At 43.7% G+C, this 20400-nt stretch overlaps 1 protein-coding gene across 1 annotated transcript in view; it reads right to left on the bottom strand.

Moving 5' to 3' along the window:
• Positions 1 to 3461: 3461 nt before the first annotated feature.
• CARD11 (caspase recruitment domain family member 11) overlaps positions 3462 to 20400 on the bottom strand; it is a 29161-nt gene continuing 12222 nt past the window's right edge. Inside the window, exons 12-23 of the mRNA XM_067551471.1 lie at positions 18018 to 18070; positions 16485 to 16617; positions 15644 to 15845; positions 14713 to 14839; positions 13407 to 13647; positions 12883 to 12979; positions 11761 to 11856; positions 9608 to 9734; positions 8832 to 9011; positions 6479 to 6603; positions 5074 to 5189; positions 3462 to 4523 (exon numbers count right to left, since the gene is read on the bottom strand). Coding sequence (XP_067407572.1) covers positions 4319 to 4523; positions 5074 to 5189; positions 6479 to 6603; positions 8832 to 9011; positions 9608 to 9734; positions 11761 to 11856; positions 12883 to 12979; positions 13407 to 13647; positions 14713 to 14839; positions 15644 to 15845; positions 16485 to 16617; positions 18018 to 18070 — 1702 coding nt within the window. The 3' untranslated portion in view covers positions 3462 to 4318. The remainder of the gene's footprint in view (positions 4524 to 5073; positions 5190 to 6478; positions 6604 to 8831; positions 9012 to 9607; positions 9735 to 11760; positions 11857 to 12882; positions 12980 to 13406; positions 13648 to 14712; positions 14840 to 15643; positions 15846 to 16484; positions 16618 to 18017; positions 18071 to 20400) is intronic.

The following is a 20400-nucleotide window of genomic DNA, read 5'->3' as shown; positions in this document are numbered from 1 at the left end:
TGAATTTTCAAAATTTCCTGTGAAATTAAATTTTTAAAAATGTTTTGTTTTGGGTCAATTGAAACATTTTATTTTGATTTCAACTTAAAAAACACTGAACATAAAACACTTCAAAACAAAGTCATTTTGAAACAAAAAAATTGAAAATTTCCATTCTGAAAATGTCAAAATGGAACATTTCAACATCATCAAAAGGCTTCATTTTGATTTAATGAAATGTAATCCAAATCAACTTCCTTCTGTGGAATGTTTACATTTTCATGAAATGGCATTTTTTGGTAGAAAATCATACCATTGGAAAAATTTCGATCAATTCTTCTTATTGCAATCACTTAAGGGTAAAGAAATAGATTTCCAACAGTTCATTTTTTAAAAGATTTTTTATTTCCTTGTTCTGTAAGTGTTCTTAGAGAATTAATAACTCATCAAGTGACAAGGAAATTACCTTGGATGTTGGAAAACTCACCTTTTCCATTGAAGATTTGTAGAAAGTTGAGAAATTTTTCCAGCCTCCGATTACAAACCTTTACCAACTTACATTTAAAAGAGTTTGATGTAAACTTTGCTACAGACTTACGCAAATCAGATGCATCTCCAGTAGAGATGGGCCTGATCCAAATTCCCAGATTCGAACCCTGGATTCCAATTTGAAGGTGGTATTGCAGTTTGAATGTCTCTTTTAATGGACTGCATTATTATTGTTATTATTTATTTGTATTGTAGTAGCACCTAGGAGCCCCCATCTTTGACTAGGACTCCCATTGTGCTAGGTGTTGTACAAACACAGCACAACGAGACATTCCTTGAGCTAAAGAGCTAACACCTTGAAATTTAGGAAACTTGGATTCTAATCTGGATTTCAAACCCCCACACCCAGGAGAGTTCAGACTGGATTTTGCATTGGGCCCATCTTTATTCTACAATAAATCAAACCAATTTCCAATTAGTTGTCTGGTGGGCAATTTGCTTGGTTATTGCTTCTAATCCTTTACAAACTCTGCTAAATGTTGTCTGCTACCCGAGGATGATTAACAGGTTGGCTGTCGGGTGACTGAGGGGGAGAGAGGTCGGTAATTGAAAAAGATACATCACAAATAAGAACTAGATGAATCAAAAACCTGGAACTGAGCCCCAGCTCCAAGTGTGGCTCTCAAACCTCTCTCTGGAGCTGGCTGAATCCAGACACAGATGCTGAACACGCTCACATTTGGAAAAACTCATTCACATTTCAAGCCTGCATGTTTGCGTCAGTGTAGATACAGGGGGTTAGTTTGCCCCATTATGGAGGGGTGACATTTGGATCAGGATCCAGCTTCTCAGCTGGTATATGTTGTCACAGATCACTCCACTGACTTCAACGCAGCTATGACAATGTACAGCAGCTGTGGCTCTGCTCCTTGAGTTCATATCTGGGGATCAGATGGGGAATAAAGCTTCCAGCCCATCTCCAGTAATTCAATGTGGAAAAATGGATGAGGACGACACATACTATACAGGTTGCCAGACACCTGTGTAAAGGATGTGTAGTAGAACTTGCTGCTCTGCCTTATGACCAGCAGACACTCACAATTCCTTACAGTATTGATGGCCTTGGAAATCACAGTAGGTTCGTTAAGGTGCCGGGAGACTGCATCTCTTCCATGCAGTCACTCCTTTTACAAAAATAATTAGTTCTGTTGTCTCATCCAACCTCGGTCTCTAGTGCCACCTTCCCATAGTCTCTGTCTGCATAAAGACGTTTCAGCACTAAGGCCTGTGGTCTCAGGACATTACAAATATCTGGAAAATGCCACTCTGACATTTAGCCCTCCTAAATGATAGAGCCTTCAGCTCTTGTAAATTACAGATGACCTCTAAAGAGTCATGCAATGTGCTGAGTACAGTTGGTTATTACCCTCTGCCTCTGAGTGGTTGCATGTCACTGCACATGTATACTATAATCTGTAAAAGAACTTTAGGATTACAAACTACTAGTAGTGGTATAATCTCCCTACTTCCTTAGACCGCAAAAAAGGGCAAATTCACAGCAGATGGAACGGGACAGATAATTAACTATTCTCAAAGAAACACTTGCTGTGAACAGCCTTTCAAATATGAATGATGTGATGGACACAGTAGCAGGGAATGAGATGGAAAATGGGCAATGATTTCAATAAGGTACCATAAGAAAAAAAAAAAAAAAGTACACCACAGCACAGTAGACACAGTCTGGCAAGCTGACCAGAAGAGACGAAAATGCATCACTATGGAGAGGCACCCAGCATGCACTAACAACAGAGACACCTCCCAAGGAAAATGCAGTCATTCATCTAGTGAGGGTGACAATGCCAGATGTTTTGTTTGGGCTCTTTTTATTACCAGCTGCTGCATGCTGGCCTGAAGCACCGAAAGCAGGGACTTTGGATGAGCACAGGAGCAAAGACAATTTTCAGTGCAGTATCCATCCAAAAAGGAAGAGACTGGGGAGGCATGGATGACTCAGGGGAAAAGGGATATACAGCCACAGGTCACTGTTTCATTCATTCCAGATCAGTAGCAGTGCACGTCATTATTATTGGATGGTTGCTGTGAAATTAATTTGGTGGCTTCCATCCAGTGCCTAGTGTAGAGGGGTAACACTTTCAGAAGCACATAGATGACAAAGGAGCTCATGTCCCACTGACTTTCAATGGAAGGTCATACTTGTGAAAATGGGGCCTATGCTCCTAAGTAATTTGGACACTTTTGAAAATTGTACCCCAGCTGTCTACAGCCCAATGCACTAGTCACCGTTCTAGCACCATGGCCAAGGCCAAGGCCTGAATGGGTCATGAAAACTGAAATTCCCAAGAGGAAGAACTTCCCGAACAGCCTCTAAAAATGGCCCCCCCTCATTTAGAGCAGACATGTTGGCAGACCGCAATGCTGGGGAAGCATGTAGGTTTCTATGAGTAAATGCAGACATCTGTTTTCCAGGCGTGTTAGTCCTGTACCCTCCCCCAGCATTAAAACTTGTCTTCTTCTTCCTTGCCACTTCCCTATTCCAAGTCGGCGACGTTTATAGTCTTCTTACAAAACTCATGACTATATGCCGTGCAGACTGGTCTTTCTGAGGTCAGCAGATATTTGGTCTATGTACTGAGTCTTTGGTCTCCCCTTTGTCCTCTTCTGTCTACAATCATTGCAACAGCCATCCTACTGCTACAGCTCTTACGTCTCCACTGGATGTGCCCATACCACCATCGCCTAACCTTCCTCAACTTGTCTACAGTTGGAGCAACCCACATCAGGTCCCTTACACCCTCATTACATTTCCTGTCATGAAGCAGTCATCTCAACATCTTCATTTCCGCAGTGGAGAGCGTGCTGATCTCCTTTCTTGCGGCTGGTCAAGCCTCTGTTCCGCAGAGTAAGTTGGGTTGAGTTATAATTTTATACACTCTACCTTTTAACTATATTGGCACCTTTTTGTCACAGAGAACTGGAGTCAGCTCCCATCATTTGCACCAACAGCTTTAGTGCTGAAATATGCTTTTGAAACGAACGATCGAAGTAGTGGAACTAGTAAGATGACAGTAACAGGGACAAACTAAGTGAGACGTGGGCAGACTTGGAAAGGTTTGGTTTGCCACTGAGGAGCTGGGAGTTTGCCTCGTTGAGCATGCCATGACTAGGCAGGCTGCTGCAAACTGTTGAACAGAACTGAGCTTTAAAAATGAAGGGAAAATTGTCATTTTAATTAATGCCAAAACAATGGTTAGTTGCTTTCCTTCCCCTATGACTGCACATGCATGTACACACCCAGGGCTGCACAGCTGCTGAGGCGATCAGTGGCAGTGTTTCTGTTCTAGTGAGCACCCTGCAGCTTCCTTCGTGGAACACATTCTGCATCTCATTTTGGACTGGGTGTAAGGCACGCGCCATAGGTTCCATGTCCTTCAGCCTGACTCTCAGCCTTTATCTCCCTATAGATTTCACTACTCTGGTCACGTAAGGAGATTAAATGAGGTCCATCTTCATACATAATAAATTACCTCAAGCTCTCTCTCGAGATCTCTGTCCTTCTCATGTGCTAAACAGCTGCCATCTCTGAATGGATGCTGGGGGTCAGGAACTCTGCTGGTGGCTACATTTTCATCCATGTCCTAGCTACCCAGCATCTGTGACACTCAGTGTGAAACACACAGCTCTGATTCCAGACCACACATAAATTCTGCCAGCAGCAAGAGTCCCCAGCCAGCAAAGATGAAACAGGAGCGGCAGGCACTGCATCAGAGAATGCTCCACTTAACAGTGTCCTTTCATTGCCACTGAGCTCCATTTTATTTGCTGCTTTTTTTTATAGCTGATCTTCGTCTATCCAGATGGTTTTACGCTGCTCTTCCCCAATCTTCTCCTTGATTATTCGGATGAGATCCTCAATACTGCTCCACATATCTACCTCTATAGAGGCATAAAGGCATGGTAGTGCCTCCAGTTCTTTCTCCTTCTGGCGACATAGGCGTAGGAACTCCTCTTCAGTCTCTGGCTTTGGCAACAGCTTCCTGCATTAGATGATCAGGCCAAAAATAAGCAGAACAGGCTTAGATTTAAAGTGAACCTCTACAATCTCCACCTCTCCCAGCAAAAGTTGAGGTAAAGAACGGTGTAGGAGAGCTAGAACATCACAGCTATCCCAGTCATGTCCTCTCCCACCAAAACTGACATGGGGAACAATGAAGGAGTGCTGGCTGTAGGGAGATCATCACTACTCCAGACCCAATTTTTCCCAGCAGGAATCACTGTAGGGAGCGGCACAGGAGTGCTGAACACGGACAAGTGCACAGATACTCCAGTGCCATCTTCCCGCAACAAGCACTGCCATCAGGAATGGTGAAAGAGTGCTGGATTTGGGGCAACTTATAGCTACTCCAGTGGTAATATTTCCAGGAAAGAGGGGGAGGAGTCATGGTAGGAAATACTGTAGTGCCAAATGGAAGCACTAGATTAGAGAGAAGAAACTCTCCCTCTCTCTCAATAATAAAGTCACTGGACTCCAGTGTTATTCAATGACAAAGACAGAATATCATATGTTCAAAAGATTTGATATGTTACCTGAACCTCTTGATGTTTTTCTCTGAGACTTTGATAAAGAGAATAATGGGATATATCTTGGCTTTGATTAAGTCCTTTGTGCAGCTTATTCCGGCTTCCAGCAGACAATGCTTATTCTAAAAAACATAAAGTCATAACAGCGTCATGAGGGAACATCCACAGCACTAATATCTTGTGATACAGACAGACATATCTCAACAGGGTCAGGTGAACTGCTCTTCATTCATCAGACTTTAAAGCAAATGTAAATTTCAGGTCCAAACTCCTCCCATGGATTCGCAACTAGCCAATCAGACAAAAGCTAATTTTAGTCCTCAGTATGAGACCTCTCTTTTGGCAAAGGTTTCAAAATGAGTGATTCAATCTAATAATAATGAACAAGCTAAAATGCTATAAATAAAAAATAAAGTTATACATACGTTACATATTCACACACACAGGTGTGGTCTTTGTTCAAAGAGAACATATACTGTAATTACTTTTAAAAAAACACTCAACCACTCACTTTAATTCTTCTTTTTTCTCCACCGTGCAACAAATGTACTGTATTTGAAGCTCTCTCTCTGTTTTTGACACTGTTATCTTTACACTGCATGTCACTGTCTCTCTCTGTGTCCCAGTCTATCTTTTTCCTTGTCTAGGTCCCTGTCTCTTTCTTGCATTCACACACGCACAAAACAAACGGGGGACTGACTAGGGAAGAGAGGCTAGGAAATGAAAGGGTATTTCACTATATCAAGGTAGGCCATCACATAGAGGGAGTGAGAATGTAAAAGGATATGGATAAGGATCAAAAAGAAAGGAAAAGTGACTGCACAAAGCAAAAGCTATTTGAGGAAAGATAAATATAAATCTGGGAACGGGATGAGAAAGGGAGAAAAAAGAAATTACTTTGAAAACCTAAGTCCTCAATGCGGCAGTCCTCAATACCACTCTGTTTATGAAAAGCAACCCAACACTGTAGACCAGTGGTCCCCAAACTTTTGGGATCATGCCCCCTCTTACCTGGTTTGTGCTCCCCAGGAGCTGCAATTGGTAGCCGGGGTTGGGAATGGGGCCAAAGCCGCAATTAGGGGCCAGGGCTGCGGCCCGAGCTGCTGGTGAGGCCAGGGTGGGGACTGGAGCTGCAGCCATGGGGTCTGGGTCCGAGGTTATGGACTGGCTGCAGGGCCTAGAGCAGCAGTTGGGAGTGAGGCTGTAGCCGGGGCTGTAGCAAAGATGGGGGCAGAGCGGTGCTGGGTGATGCTTCCTCCCTGCCCCCATGGGGGTTGGCCTAGGCCCTGCCTCGCCTGCCCTGAAGATTCCTCTACACCCCCGAGGGGGGGTGCCCACCTCAGTTTGGGGACCTCTGCAGTAGACAGACTCACAGATAACCCGAATACTAGCTGCATTCCACTCCAATCACCTTGGCAGTGACAGCCTCAATATTGGCAGGTACAATACATTCATAGGTGTGTGGATTCTTCTCTCTTGAAAAGATGATAGTCTCTGTCCTTTGCTTCCTTAGGAACTCATCCTTTGTTACAATATCTGGAAAGGGAGGTGGATGAAAGCAAGCTAAGTAGGTTCACATAATATGTGCATCTACGAAACTGTCCAGCAGGACTTCAAATAGGACTTTTCAGTGTACGGTGAAAGAAGACCAAGAGTCTTGAGAGCTGGTCTCATTTCATTCATTTAATTTAGCTGAAGCCCAATGAGAACTCGGCTCCGTACCTAAAATATGGCCTGCACCAGTGAGTTTCTGAGCAATCAACACAATACAATCAAGGCACCAAATGACAACAATATGATGCAGTAAATACTATACCAAAACCTACAGCACTATACGGAGCATGGGAATCTGAAAACAAATCTGACTAGAAACAGATCAATTTCACTGTCGTAGGTGTGGGAAATGCAGAATAGTAAACAAACCATACAAATGCAAAGAGTAAATTAGACCCTTAAAATTACTGTATTTGTATTAGTCTAAGTTGTTCATAATAACACAGACAAGGGTGCTGGGATTTCAGAATACATGGTTTTTAACCTAAGAGTCTCTCTTTACGAGACAATTGTGATGATCTGAGGAATCTGTTTGTATCATTTATTATTTTTGTGTGGGATTATGAATTCTTTGCAACTTTTTCAAGCTGCAAACTCCATTGTGAATTTGGGGGCCCTGTTCCTTCTCTGTGGCCTCCTTATTTCCACGTTGGACTGAAATTCAAACAGGTTCTGATACAGAGCTGACAACAGTCGGTCCTTAACTCAGATGGTCTTCCATTAAAATATAAACATCCTAGACAATCGACTGGCTCCCAGCCAGGAAAACTGGTTTGTCAGGGAAGAGACTGCCTGGCAACGAAGTCACCTGATAAGGGTCTGGGATCATCAGAACAAGCTGATCCAGGATTCATCTGACTGAAGCACTGAAAGACTATGAAAGGGCTCGCAGGGAGATACACAGAAAATTTGGGCAGGAGAGGGGAAGGGGACAGACTGGCCAGGCAAAGTCGGAGTAGGTTCCATGCTTCAGAACACAAACCAGGCATTGCAACAGAAGGATGCTGGATAGCCTCAAAGGACTCTGACCCTAGCCCACAGAATGCTCCAGAACGGTGGAGAAACTAAGGCACGGAGATGCACATAGAGGTTTTTTTTATACAGGGCTGTGTGTTTCATGCTATTAAGAAAGAGCAATAATGTGTTAAAATCCTGTGTCAAGGCTGTATGTGCTCTGTGTTATATCTTACCATGGGCCCCCAGAGGTAACCCAGAAGCCTCAAACCTTTAAGGGAAGTTCTGGAAGAGGATGTGTTTAAGCTATGGAGGGAATCTGAGGGTGCGTTTTGATTAGCTGCTGCTGAGTTGTTGAAACTCAAACTCTTGCATCCCCACTGTATTGCTCAGAAGCACTTGCACTTCAGCCTGACCCCGCCAACGGGCTAGCCAGCTCAAGCTCGCAGCAACAATTAATTTACGACAGAGATTTGTGTGTGTGGATGGGAGTCAAGTTAGGGGTCATCTGAGGTAACTGTGCTGTGAAGACATACCCTGAGAGTCCAGCATTGGTTCTAGGGACTGGGCTGTGAGGTCTAAGCTCTCGAGAGGGGGTGCCAGATTAAGATCTGCACTCTGAAAGGATGCTAGGGACCCTAAGCCAAAAGGAGTGACTGTATTCTGTTCATAGTCTGCAGGCTTAAAATATATGGGATCCCTCACAGCTGTCTGGTAAGTGGAACAAAGGTGGTGATTGACTAGAACTATGAGAGTAGGATCTCAGAGCAATCACAGTACAGGATATTGCTTTGAATGGTAAACAGTTAACAAGAAAGAGTTTCACTCAAGAAACCCAGTCTTTGGAGAAGATCAAATGCAAGATCTTCATGCCCTGGATTGGAAAGAAACCTAGCATTGGTTTGAAGGAAGATATTCATCATTATAGCAACAGCTAGACACGAGCTGATCAAAATGTCACATCACCTAGAGTTCAACACATTAGGACTGACAAAGAGCACACACGACACGCCAGTCCCTGGAGTGTATCATGGCAACTATAGAACATACAAATGTACAACATGCACAAGCACAGCCCCTCAGGACGATTTATGATGGATATTTCAGACACATTCAGAATGTCTGACAAGTTGTCACACGGCCGGATCTAGAGCCAGGCAGTGTTGTGACGTGGCGAAGCGGTGACATTTGTGTGCCTCCAGTAAAAGGGTTTGCTAAATTTAGCACGTACTGCAATCACTCTTTTACATGAGTACCTGGTTTGCACATGTTGAATTCCAAGGCGCCTCCAGAATTGAGAAGCTTCTGCACCAAGGTCTTTGCAAGCACAGTGGGAGTGAAGAGGACCGGGCGTCTGCGGTCACAGTGGGTTGGTCTCACCAAACTATAGGGGATCAGACTTAGGCTCTTATCGATTTCACTTTCAGAATCCAAATCTGAGTAAAGAGGAAACCATTCACAAACTAGTTTGTTCTTCACCAGTAGCAGGAGAAGGAAGTAGAAGAATCACAGATGTTAGAGATGGGAATTACATGTTTGGTCATCTTGTCCATCCCTCCACCCAGACCAGTATTGTCCCCTACAGTATATTCTCCAGTGCAATGTCCAGTCTAGTTTTAAATGACTCTAGCAATATGCCCTTTGTCATTTTCCTTGGGAGACTATTTCACAGCTTAATAGACCACTCAGTTAGACATTTTTCCTGATTATCAGCCTAAATTTTCCTTTGCTCAACTCTAATTCACTACATAGAGTTACACCTCCTTGGAGGAAGAACAAGAGAGAACCAGTTGTCAACAAAATAGAAATGTTCAGTCCAATGGACTTGTTTTTCAAGTGCTATCTTCCCCCTGCTTTTCCAGCAAAATCCAAGGATTCAGTCACCATGACTGTCCGGCTGTCACATGCAGAAGAACATAAAAAGTAGAGATGGAAAAGACCTAGGACCTGATTTTGCACTGCCTTCCACTTGTGTCGTCATTGAACCTCTGCCAAGTGAGTGTAAAATGCCATCATGATGTTATGTCCTTACCTTCCAGTTTATCAGGCTTCATTGCTTCAGAAGAGGTCCGTGCCAGACCGGAGGGCGAGCCAGTGACGATGCGGACTCGCTCATTGCTGTTCATACGTTTGTATTTGTTTTCAGACCTGCTAACAAACTGAAAGAGCAAACAAAGAGGCTTGACCCTCATCCGTTCTGTGCAATTATATTCTTAATTCTTCCACATAATTTGTTTGCCCCAGGTCCCCTTCCATTATCTACCAGATCTGAATTACCTCTGTGTCTAGCAAAAACAAGGCTATGGGTTCACCAACCCCTCCAGTGAGCTGCTGGCTGAGTTCCAGGGTTATTTTAAACAATGTAGATCTGACCTTCAGCTTTTGTTATCCCCTTGTGGGATTTTTTTCCTTTTGTTCTCTCTCCTTATGAGTCATGTTCTTCTATTTCTTTCTTAAAACCCTTTGGCATCAACAAAGTTACTACAGATGAACTCACTGGGGAATAGCATGCCCACTACAAATGTCAGCATAACAGTACCACAAACCATATCCACTTCTGTACCCTTTACCTTATTGCAACACCCAACATTTAGCTTGGGTCAGGGTGCGCAAGACTTTGTAACGCGAGGTCAGCTTAGTATGGCAAGAGCTAGGCCCTAAAAGTGGCAGCAGGCTTATGAGCAAAACTTAGGCCTCTCAAGAACCAGACTTGTAAGAAATAAGAGGAACTGTTTCCAGGTCTGAAAATATCCTTAAAATGAATATAGAAGCCAGCTGACCATAGGGTCAGCAAAAAATTAGCAGCATTAGCAGTAAAATCAGCAACTCTAGTAATAAACAACTAACGTCACCTTATTGCGGATTGGCCCCTAGCTAACTACTAATAAAACAACAGGAAACAAGTGTTAAGGCCCAATCCCCAAGGGGATTGAAATGTAGCCAATAAGTTTATTGCTAGAATTGGGGAAGGGGGTATTTTAGGACCTCCAGGTGCGCCCTGCCCAGAGGCTCTCCGTGGATCCGTGGAGGTACTAGCGGATGCCCCGGGTGGGTCAGCTTCCTGGTTGCAACTCGCTTATAGGGTGGAGAATGGGCCTTCCAACCCTCGTGCTGGTAAGCGCCTGATTCCCAACTGTTAACAGCTTTCAATAGCTTAAAATTTGTAACTCTTGTAACTTAAGTGCTGCCTTGAATAAACTGCTGAATGGGCACTTCCTGTCCGCCTGTCTCTTCACCACTGAGATCTAAAAATAAGAACCCTCTGCCTCGGCGAAGCACAACTTGTCAGGACTGAAAACTTTCTCCTATAGCGGAACTTAAAACCCAACAAAATGCTTCTTTCGTACATCATTCACCCAAATATTCACTCCCCCACCTATGCATTCTCTAACCTTCCCAACCACGCCCCTGTGGATTTTATTAATTATGTGCTCTGCAGTCTAACAGAGAAAGGCATAACACAACCCAATGGCTGTAAGCGGAAGCTAAATAAATTCAGACTAGAAATAAGGTGCAAATTTTTAAGTGAGAGTAATTAACCTTTGCAACAATTTACAATGGGTCCTGGTGAATTCTCCATCACTGACAACTTTTAAATCAAGATTGGACATTTTTCTAAAAGATCTGCTCTAGGCATTATCTGGGGGAAGTTTTATGGCCTGTGTTATACGGGAGGTCAGACTAGATCATCACAATGGTCTCTTCTGACCTTGGAATCTATGAATCATACCTTTCACCCACCCCTCCATCCTTTCCAAGATAACGGTCCCTGCAATTAAATAACGATTTTCTTATGGGATTTCACGTCTTAAGTACCAAGATAGTTAGTCTTTCCAAGATAATTCATTGTCATGCTTCAGATCGGGCCTATTTCAGCCCCTCAGGGCTGGGCTGTATGATATATCCAGATTATATTATATTATATAATATATTAATAATGGAGATGAGAATACTAAAGACCCCACATGACGGGGGGGCAGTTACAAAGCATAAATCAATCAGATATCTCATATGTTAAAGCTCTTTGTGACAATCATAAGCACTTGTACAGTCTCTCCAGCATGGGAGGTTAGACTCTGACAGATCAGGATACCCTGAGAATGCCACAAAGAGAGGTCTGACTCAGGTCTCCCAGTGAAAAATCATGCTTTGATGTTTCGTAGAGGAGAATTTTAACTTTGTTACCTGTAAAATTTGTCCCAAAAGGAAGCTTGCTCGGGAGAGACGAGGGCTGCTTTTGGGGTCGTTCTGTGGGGCAGGCTCCTCTGGCTGCAGTGTATTCTGATAAGAATTGTACAGGAAAAGATGAATGTCAGTAAATCACAGCATCCAAAAAACAAGACAGGCCTTCTGCAGAAGATGCACGTAGCTATTTACAGTTAAGGGGATAGCAACTCAGTAGCATCCATACCCATTACAAAGTTAAGTAGTGTTCTGTGCAAACTATGGACCTAGCACTGCCTATGCTCCTGTTATTACTTCCCCACATTCCCCTCTTCAGAGGAGTCTCTGTGACTGTGTCTGCACTAGAGATTTGACCAGAGAGGCCATCAATGCAGTGTGCTGCACTAGTGTGCTGTGGGATGGCAGGACTTTCTATGCCTGTGATTACCATCTACTCTGACATTTGATCTGTGGAGACTTAAGTACTGGAGGACCATCTGGTGCTTATTCTTGTTTGACGTCTAATCCAAATGGTGATTGTAGCATCTCTGCATTCTTATGTGGGATCAAAAGAGTTCGAGGCGCCCTCACAGTGGCTAATGCAGCAGAAAACGAATATACTAGTGTACATAATAGGAACTTTTGGGGCTAAAGAAATAGAATCAACCCACTAACACTGTGGGTAAAGGAAAAAAACATGGAGACCTGATGCCCAGAAGATACAGTGATCCCACTTCTCTGCATAGGATACACTTTTGGAGGAGACAGATCCTTCGGGCATGGGACAAAGAGAACTCTAGGAGGAAGATGCTTGTTTAAGGCAGGAGAGAAGGAGTTCTGATTATTAGCTCTAAGGACACAGCTCCTTCCCGCGTAGGATTGAGAGAAGGACCTTTGGAAGGTTAGAGGTGTGGAAGACTTAAAGAGTCTACAGACTAGGTAGAGTGGATATTAAACCTATGGCGACTGCGCCCTGCCAGCATCAGGAGTTAAAATTATACTGGAGCTAGCCCCTGAGCAGGGAACACTGTGGGTAAAAGATATGGAGACACAAGACAGTTAACCAGTGTGAATCAAAGGAAGTGTACAGAGTGTGATTCAAAACAGGAATGTAATGTAAAGACGCTGGCTGCGGAGACCTACCCGGAGAGCTCGAAGAGTGTTGGATGAACTTTCCGTCTCATCCCTGCTGCCTCTGTGCATCAGCCGCTGTAGCTTCACCAGAAGGAGTTGCTGGGCTCTGCAAGAAACAGTGAAGACACGTGGGTCAAGAAGATGCATTTGAGACCATCTAGAGGACGAGTGGATGCAATGATCAGTGTCTAGGGAAAAGACTAAAGAGAACAGAAATGAGGAATGGTTGGATCATGCAGTAAAGATACGGAACAAAATAATCAGCAGGACCGTGATACACAGCTGAAGAAAAGGGAGTCTCCATTATACATCTTCCTACCCCGCTCTCTGAGAAACACACAGTTTCCTAATAACATTTGGGGTCTCCATCTCCAAACCCTGATGCTCACTTTGCAACCAAGCACCTGTCCTGGCCACCAACTCAGATACACACCTCCCCCCGTCACAGCAGGTATTGATTTACACAGCAGTGTTTCTATAGTGGCTGCTCACAGTCACGGTCACTGTCCTATTTCAGCCTGCATTATGCTCACCTGCTATAGCTGGGGATGGTCCCCATTTCCAGGTTCCTGTCAGTGAAAGGGTCCACTCTGGCACACAGCCACTCACACTTCCCCTGGTACATGGTGTCAAGAATATGCACAATCTCATCACACTTCACTGACAGGGAGCAGCAGTCCAGCTGGCTAGAGATGTTCAGATTCAGGCGGATGTGAAATGAGTCCCCTGACGTGATCAATCCTTCTTCCAGTTCTGACAGCAGTTTCCTGTAACCTGCAGCAACAAAGGAAGGAGCCAAGCATGGCCAATCTGTGGCGAAGCGCTGCTGTATTCCTAGCTTCCAATAAGTAGGTGCTGTTGTGGTAGAAGTTCACCACACTGAAATCCTAGTTTAAATTGACAGGGCACTTTGGAGAGGAAACTCATACTGCTTGAGTACTAGCTGGAATGGTGTGGGAGCAGCTCAGGTGTCTCAGTTCATAAGAGATTCCTGGTGTAAGGATACATTTAAGCAACTTCATTTCTGATAGTTATATACAAATGATCCATAAAACAGTGAAATTCCCAACAAAGACACAGGCTTGAAAGCTAAAGCCGCATCCTGCAAGTACAACACAAGTTCTACCAGGTGGTGTAATGGCAGGCTATTCACTTTATTAGCAGCTGTAACTGGCACTCCTGCAATCTGTAACATGCTTTATCTGCAGCCAAGTGGTGCTCAAAAAAGTGTGATATTCTTTAATACTTATACATCAAAGGAAAACCAAAGAGATCCCTTCCAGCACAATCTGTACAACTGAATTCTCCTGACCAGGATAAAGAAGGGACCAATATAGCTACACAAGTAAAAATGGCTTTTGGAATGTAACTTTTGATCCATTACACCAAATTATTACTACAAACCATGATCATTAAAACCAAACTCCATTCACCATGCATGCACTCCAGCTGTTAAAGATAAAGCTGCAACAGTAATAAACAAGGTAAACTCCAAGGTTTTAATGTTCAATCAGACTTTAGAGGTGTAAAAGAAATCCCAGCACACCATGTTACACCACAGAAAATAGTATACAAAAATCTTCTGGCACGTTGTGACTATTGTCTCCAGTGACCTCCCCAGTGACATCTTGGAATGACAGATGTATGGATATTTGGGCTATTTCTGCTTTCGGTTACATTGGTGTAAATTTGGAGTAACTCTGTAGAAACAAATGGATTTACCCTAGGTTTACACCAGTACAACTAAGAACAGAGTTTGGCTCAGTGGCTTCTGATCTAGCAGAGGACTTGCCTTAACTAGAACATTGGCAATTTCTGATGAGCCAAACTAGATCTTACCTTCATGGTTTGGTTTATACTGGAGTGTTACTGGTCCACTGCACCTCTGAATTGTCCAGTGAGCTTCTTCCTTTGTGCAGGTATCCAAGGGAACGCTCTGTTTTTCCCCTTTAATGCAGCCTTCCAGCTAGATGAAAGAGATACTCTTGGCTGTGAGCTCAGTGTGCGAACCAATTATGCCACCTATTCAACTCTATAGTTTCTTTTCTAGGTTAAACAACCTGCCTGTTTTTGCTAGCAATGCAGTTACATTTAAATTATTTATTGGTATCTTCTTTTCTCTCCTCAAGAAATTCTAGACGTTGATGGAGCTGTAACTCCATGACAATCCATATCTCCCTAGAAGGAGCTACTACTGGGAATGGGACAGGGATGATGGCTTTAGGGTAAGCCGGCAGATATTCTTTTCCCAGCTTCTCCTATCAAGAGTGGCAATAGGGAAGGGCGTAGGAATGCTGTGGGTGGGAGGAAACTCATAGCATGTCCAGTCCTTGCAGGGGTCAGAGTAGGAATGCTACACAAATTGTGGGGCTGAACAAAACACAGAGCTACTACAGTGACTGCCTCTTCAGGCAGAAGTTGCAATTGGGTGAAACAGTTTTAAGGACAACAGCTGTAGGGAAAGTCACAGTCACTCCAGTCCTAGTCTAGGGATATCAGTAGCAGGAACAGTGTAAAAGGAGGGGGCAGTTACTCCTGTCCTAGCTTCTTCCAGCTGGAGTCTTTGTAAACTGTAACGGTGCAATGTCTGGGAAGCCCACAAGTACCCCCACTTCCAGACTCTCTCAGCAGGATTCCCGATTGTCTGTAAAGATGTAGGAGCACTGGCTGCAGAGAATCTCCTGTTTTGTCATTAAGAGAGAATTAAAAGCAGCAAAAAGAAACAAAAGGGATTAGTGCAATGGGCACACACTGCTTGTTTAAAGCTCACCAGAAGCAGCTGGTGTCCCTCCCGGAGGCCTGCTTTCTCTGCTGGGGATCCCAGCTTGACAGAGCTGATAAAGCTTCCTTTGTCATTGCCCCCCAGCAGAGTGATTTCTGAGTTGAGGCTGTCTCCATTCAGTGTGATGCGCTGGACAGTGTGGCAAGAGTTCTTAATGCGCCCAACAGACGTCACAGAAGGACGGAAAGGTCTGTGTTCATGAAACAAACAAACAGCTTAGACAATGTGGGTCTCAGCTTTTCTTAACTAGTCTGGGACAAAAATAGAAATTCTCCACTCAGGATAAATGTGGGGAGGGGCAGTGAGACATGCAAAAGCGCTTTCTATGTTTATCAAGCATTAGATTCTAATGATCCCCAGAGAAATCTGCCCTCTCTGCTACAATACTCGATAAGTTCTATTAGAGAACAGCAGCTGGGCACCTCCTACGTGCTGAAACAAGATTGAACAGTCTCTGATACGTAATGGCACAGCATCTAGTAACCAGCAGCAGGGAGATAACAAGGTCACTAAGATGAAGCTGCTCTCTTCGGATAAGTTGCCTCCCCTGATTTTTCTGGGATAGTCCTGATAGTCAATCACAATCTCTGTTTGTAGGATAAACGGTCCCAACATAACATGTTGCATTGCTGCACTGTGACAGGAGGACATAAGAAAGCAAATTGCTCATACAACATCATGATATAACCCTGTCATACGATAACCCGTCCTCTGATATTCATGGAGTGATTTAATAACTTCCATTTAAAGATGGCAACCCTATCCTGGGTAGCCTTTCTACCCCCAATCAGTGTGGGGCAGGTAAACCAGCATCCCTGGTATCGAATACCTTTCCAGAGAGAACTTCCTAAAAATGGAGTTGACATGCTCAAGGTCATAGACATCCATGCCTTCAGACTGGTGAGAGGAAGAGGAGGAGTGTACTGAGGGAGCTCCATGAGAGTATCTGTCATGACTGTCATCTGAAAAGGGACACGAAAATCAAAAGGAATTCCAGATGCCAGGAGGACGCAGCGAGTGGTGAAAGGTGCAGGCATAGGTGATCCCAGGGCAAACCTGTGAGGAATGGGCGGGGAGGGAGACATATTCTTTTGATTCAGAGCAGGGAGTGGCATCCGCCTGCCCTGGAGGCAGGAATGAGAATCCCCCTCATTCAAAGTCTGTCCAGTCACTCTCAGCTTCATATTTCTATCATGCTATTTATGAAGCCTGGAATAGTTTTCTAGCCCTTATCAGCCAAGTGCCCTTTCTCCTCTCCAAATCCAATCCCTCCCTAAAACCGTTTCTCCACGCAACAGCTCCGCCCTTCTTCTCATCACTCATCACCACCTTGCCTCTCCTCTTCTGAAGTGCTGGCCTGGGTTTTTCGTGTATGGACATATCCCATCTTACTTAGACTGTTAAATCTTCAGGACAGAGGATGCATTAATATTTGTAAGGCACCTTGTGAATTAGCAGCAGCCCCCCAGAAATGGATTTCCATAAATACTCAGAACCCACTGGAACAGCGAAAGAAAGATGGAATGTAACAATCCTTTTGAGAAACTCTTTACAAACATTAACTAGCACTCCCAAGAGCCCAAGCAAAAAAGCATCGTTATCCCCATTCTACGCAGGGACAGACTGAAATATAGAGTGAGTTAGGAACTTGCCCAAAGATCACACATTCGTCCTGGACCAGAGCCAGGATTAGAACTCAGGAGCTCCCAGTCCCTCACTTAGTCCACACTACCTCTTTCTAACAAAGTGTGAGCTCTCTAACGGCCAGAATCCAGTCACCATTCCTTATAGCAACTCCTCCGGGGAAAGGCTGGGATTAGAGAACCAGTGACCTGTCCCACAGCCATTGCTCCTACACCACTTCTCATTGCGACTCCCACTAAAAGAGGTTTGATTAAACAAGTTGCAGCCCCCTCTACAGCCAGTGCTCCCACACCATTTCCTAAAAGACAAGCTTCAATGGTCATTTGTTTCCTTTTCAACACTGAATGTCCTTTCTGCTCATTACAATCCCTGGATTTGGCTGAACCCAGCAGAGAGCTTTGGCCTCAGAAGGCCCCTGTACTGGGGTCTACTCCAAATGAAATAAGGAAACACTTGTGTGAATTGATTTGGTCTGAATTATTATGTTTCCTTCTGGGTGTGAGGGTGGAGGTCCTTCATATCCCTGCTGAGGCTCGACCTCAGTGAATGTCAGACATCCCTCTTCTATCCCAGCTCTGCCTGTGATAATGGAAAGTCAGCGTATATCATGTATCCTCCTTCCTTCAACCCTGTATGTGATCATAGGGGCTGGTGAGTTAAGGAACCATGATCATGGCTCATAGCTAAGGCCACAGACTGGTATCCTCCCCTCACTTACCATCAAGTTCCAAAGTATCATAGCCAAAGCTGTCATTGTCCTCTTCAGCCAGGCTGGAATTAAAGAGCAAGAAAGACTTTCACTGTTCAACATTCAGCAGGTATCGGCAGGCTCTGACAGAGCTTCCAAGCTCTGTGATGGAGGAGGCGGAGGGTGTTGGAGGTGGCAGGTGAGACAGCAGGATCACTCCAACAGACTAATTTTTAGAGACATGTGGCACAGGGAAGAAGCAGGAAGGCTGCATAGGAAACGTTATCTAGACAGGACTGTGGAGGAGAGAGAAGCAGTTGAAGCAGCAGGAAGTTTCAGAAGAAAGCAGTGTTAATAGAGAGGTAATAAAGGTTTTGACAGGTGGAAGGAAGCTGTGGTCTCTGGTGGCCTGAACTGCTTGATCTGCATTTGCTATTTCAGTTCTTCTCTTGAACACTTTAATACAGTGCATGCATAATACCTGCTTTTGAGTGCAATGTGCTTTGTTTCACACTGGGTCCAAAATGTCAGGACAGAGCTTTAATAATGAAGAACTTATTTATTTTGGTTATACTTTTCACGTGCACTTGATGTATGATAACAGTTGCATGGGTCTTCCTGAGGGGCTTTTACAATGGAGCATCTGGTGAAATCAGAGGAATGTCTGGATGTACCAGGCTACGTGCGGAACTTCCCACCCCATAACCATGGTCCCAATCCAACTCCCTTTGAAATCAGTAAGGTTCATCACTTCAATGGGAGTTGGATCAGGCACCATGACAAAATACCAGCCTCTTCAGGTCTTGCTGATGTCTTTACTGCCCGGCAGCTCTGTTTTCCCTCCTTCCCCAGGGTATTTTTAGTAACAGTCAGGATCAGGTCATGGCTTCTGTGAATTTTTGTTTATTGCCTGTGACCCTGTCCCAGACTTACTAAAAATACCCGTGACAGAATCTTAACCTTAGTCATTGTGACATATTATGAACTTTCACTCACTTTTCACAACTGAACTCACAATTAAGGTAAATTTGTAGCCCCAGTTATCACAACAGGATCCAGCCAAGTGAATGATCCAATTGGCTACATATCTAGAGCAGCTTCATTAGGGCAAATGCTCCAGTTAAGCTGCAAATTGGTTTTAATGATAACCCCCCATTCTCGCCTTTGATGCTGCCATTTTCTACACTTCATCCGAGGTGAAAGGGGAATTTTTGCAGAAAGTTTGGGGAGAATCAATTCAGCAATTTTTAAGTTATGTGATACTGCAGGGGGGAATAAAACCCAAACACTTTTCCCCGTTATAATAAATTGCCTCATTTCATTTTCATACAAATAACTCAAAAACAGCTGAACTGTGAAACCTGAAAGTTGGCATGTAAATAGTAAATTTTTTTGAGTATGTCCATGAAATGAACAAGTTTGAAAAAAGCTTGGGAACCTAATCATAAAGTTGTAAACTATTGAGGAATTGCTTCTGAATATGCTCAAGGGACATCAGTGAAGATTTTTGACTCAGCAGACTCTACTCTGCTGCACACAATGCACATTTCTCTGTCTTGCCAAACACACACACGAAAAAACTAAGATAATTTTTCAAAAATGGCCACTGACTGTGGGTGCCCAGGTTGAGATACATTGGTTCTGATTTTAACAGGTGCTGAGCCCCTCTATTCCTACTGAGATCAAACGGTGTTGCACAAGGGCTCAGCTCCTCTGAAAACTAGGTCCAAGGTATCACACGCTGGTCACCCAAAAACTGTGACTGCCCAAACCAATGGCCACTTCTGAAAACTAATGTCTAAATGTCTAAATATCTTTTTCACATGCTGAGATGCAGCCAGTACTTTGTACACAGATGAGCTGTTCTCCTCTTAGCTCAACCATGCTGAAAACTGACACCAAGAGATGCGAACTCTGCTTCCTCTTCCTCCCCATTTACCTCAATGAGGTGTGAACTTCAAATTGCTTTGGGACCATTTATGTATTAACATTATCAAAACACAGGCAATTGCCTTTTCTCTCCCCTACCACATGCAACATGGCCCCCACAACAGCACAACATAAAGAGTGCACAGTTAAACCAAAGAGAATCAGAAAATGAAAAAATGTAAGTACCTTCAGCAACATTAAGTCAGCCATGTTGTACGTTTTACAGTAAATATATATGAAACAACCAAAAATGTAATACACTAGATTTTAAGAAGAAAAACAGAAATAAAAATGTCAAACATACTGCAAGGTGCCAAAATTAACATTTATTAAGAACCATTACTTCTGTATTTTTTGCTTTTTAAAATTTCCACTGATTTTAGGGGTGCTGGATGAGTTGGTATTACCAATTACCATTGAGAAATGGATTGTAGGAACTATTTTAGTAGCCAAAAAGAGTTATTTTGAGAAATTGGAAATCTGC

Source organism: Emydura macquarii, unplaced genomic scaffold (genome assembly GCF_026122565.2).
Source record: "Emydura macquarii macquarii isolate MOO-44397 ecotype Brisbane River unplaced genomic scaffold, CSIRO-AGI_Emac_v2 contig_1348, whole genome shotgun sequence".
Taxonomy (NCBI): domain Eukaryota; kingdom Metazoa; phylum Chordata; order Testudines; family Chelidae; genus Emydura; species Emydura macquarii.
The sequence above is the reverse complement of the archived record's forward strand: the minus strand, read 5'-3'. Positions and strand labels throughout refer to the sequence as shown.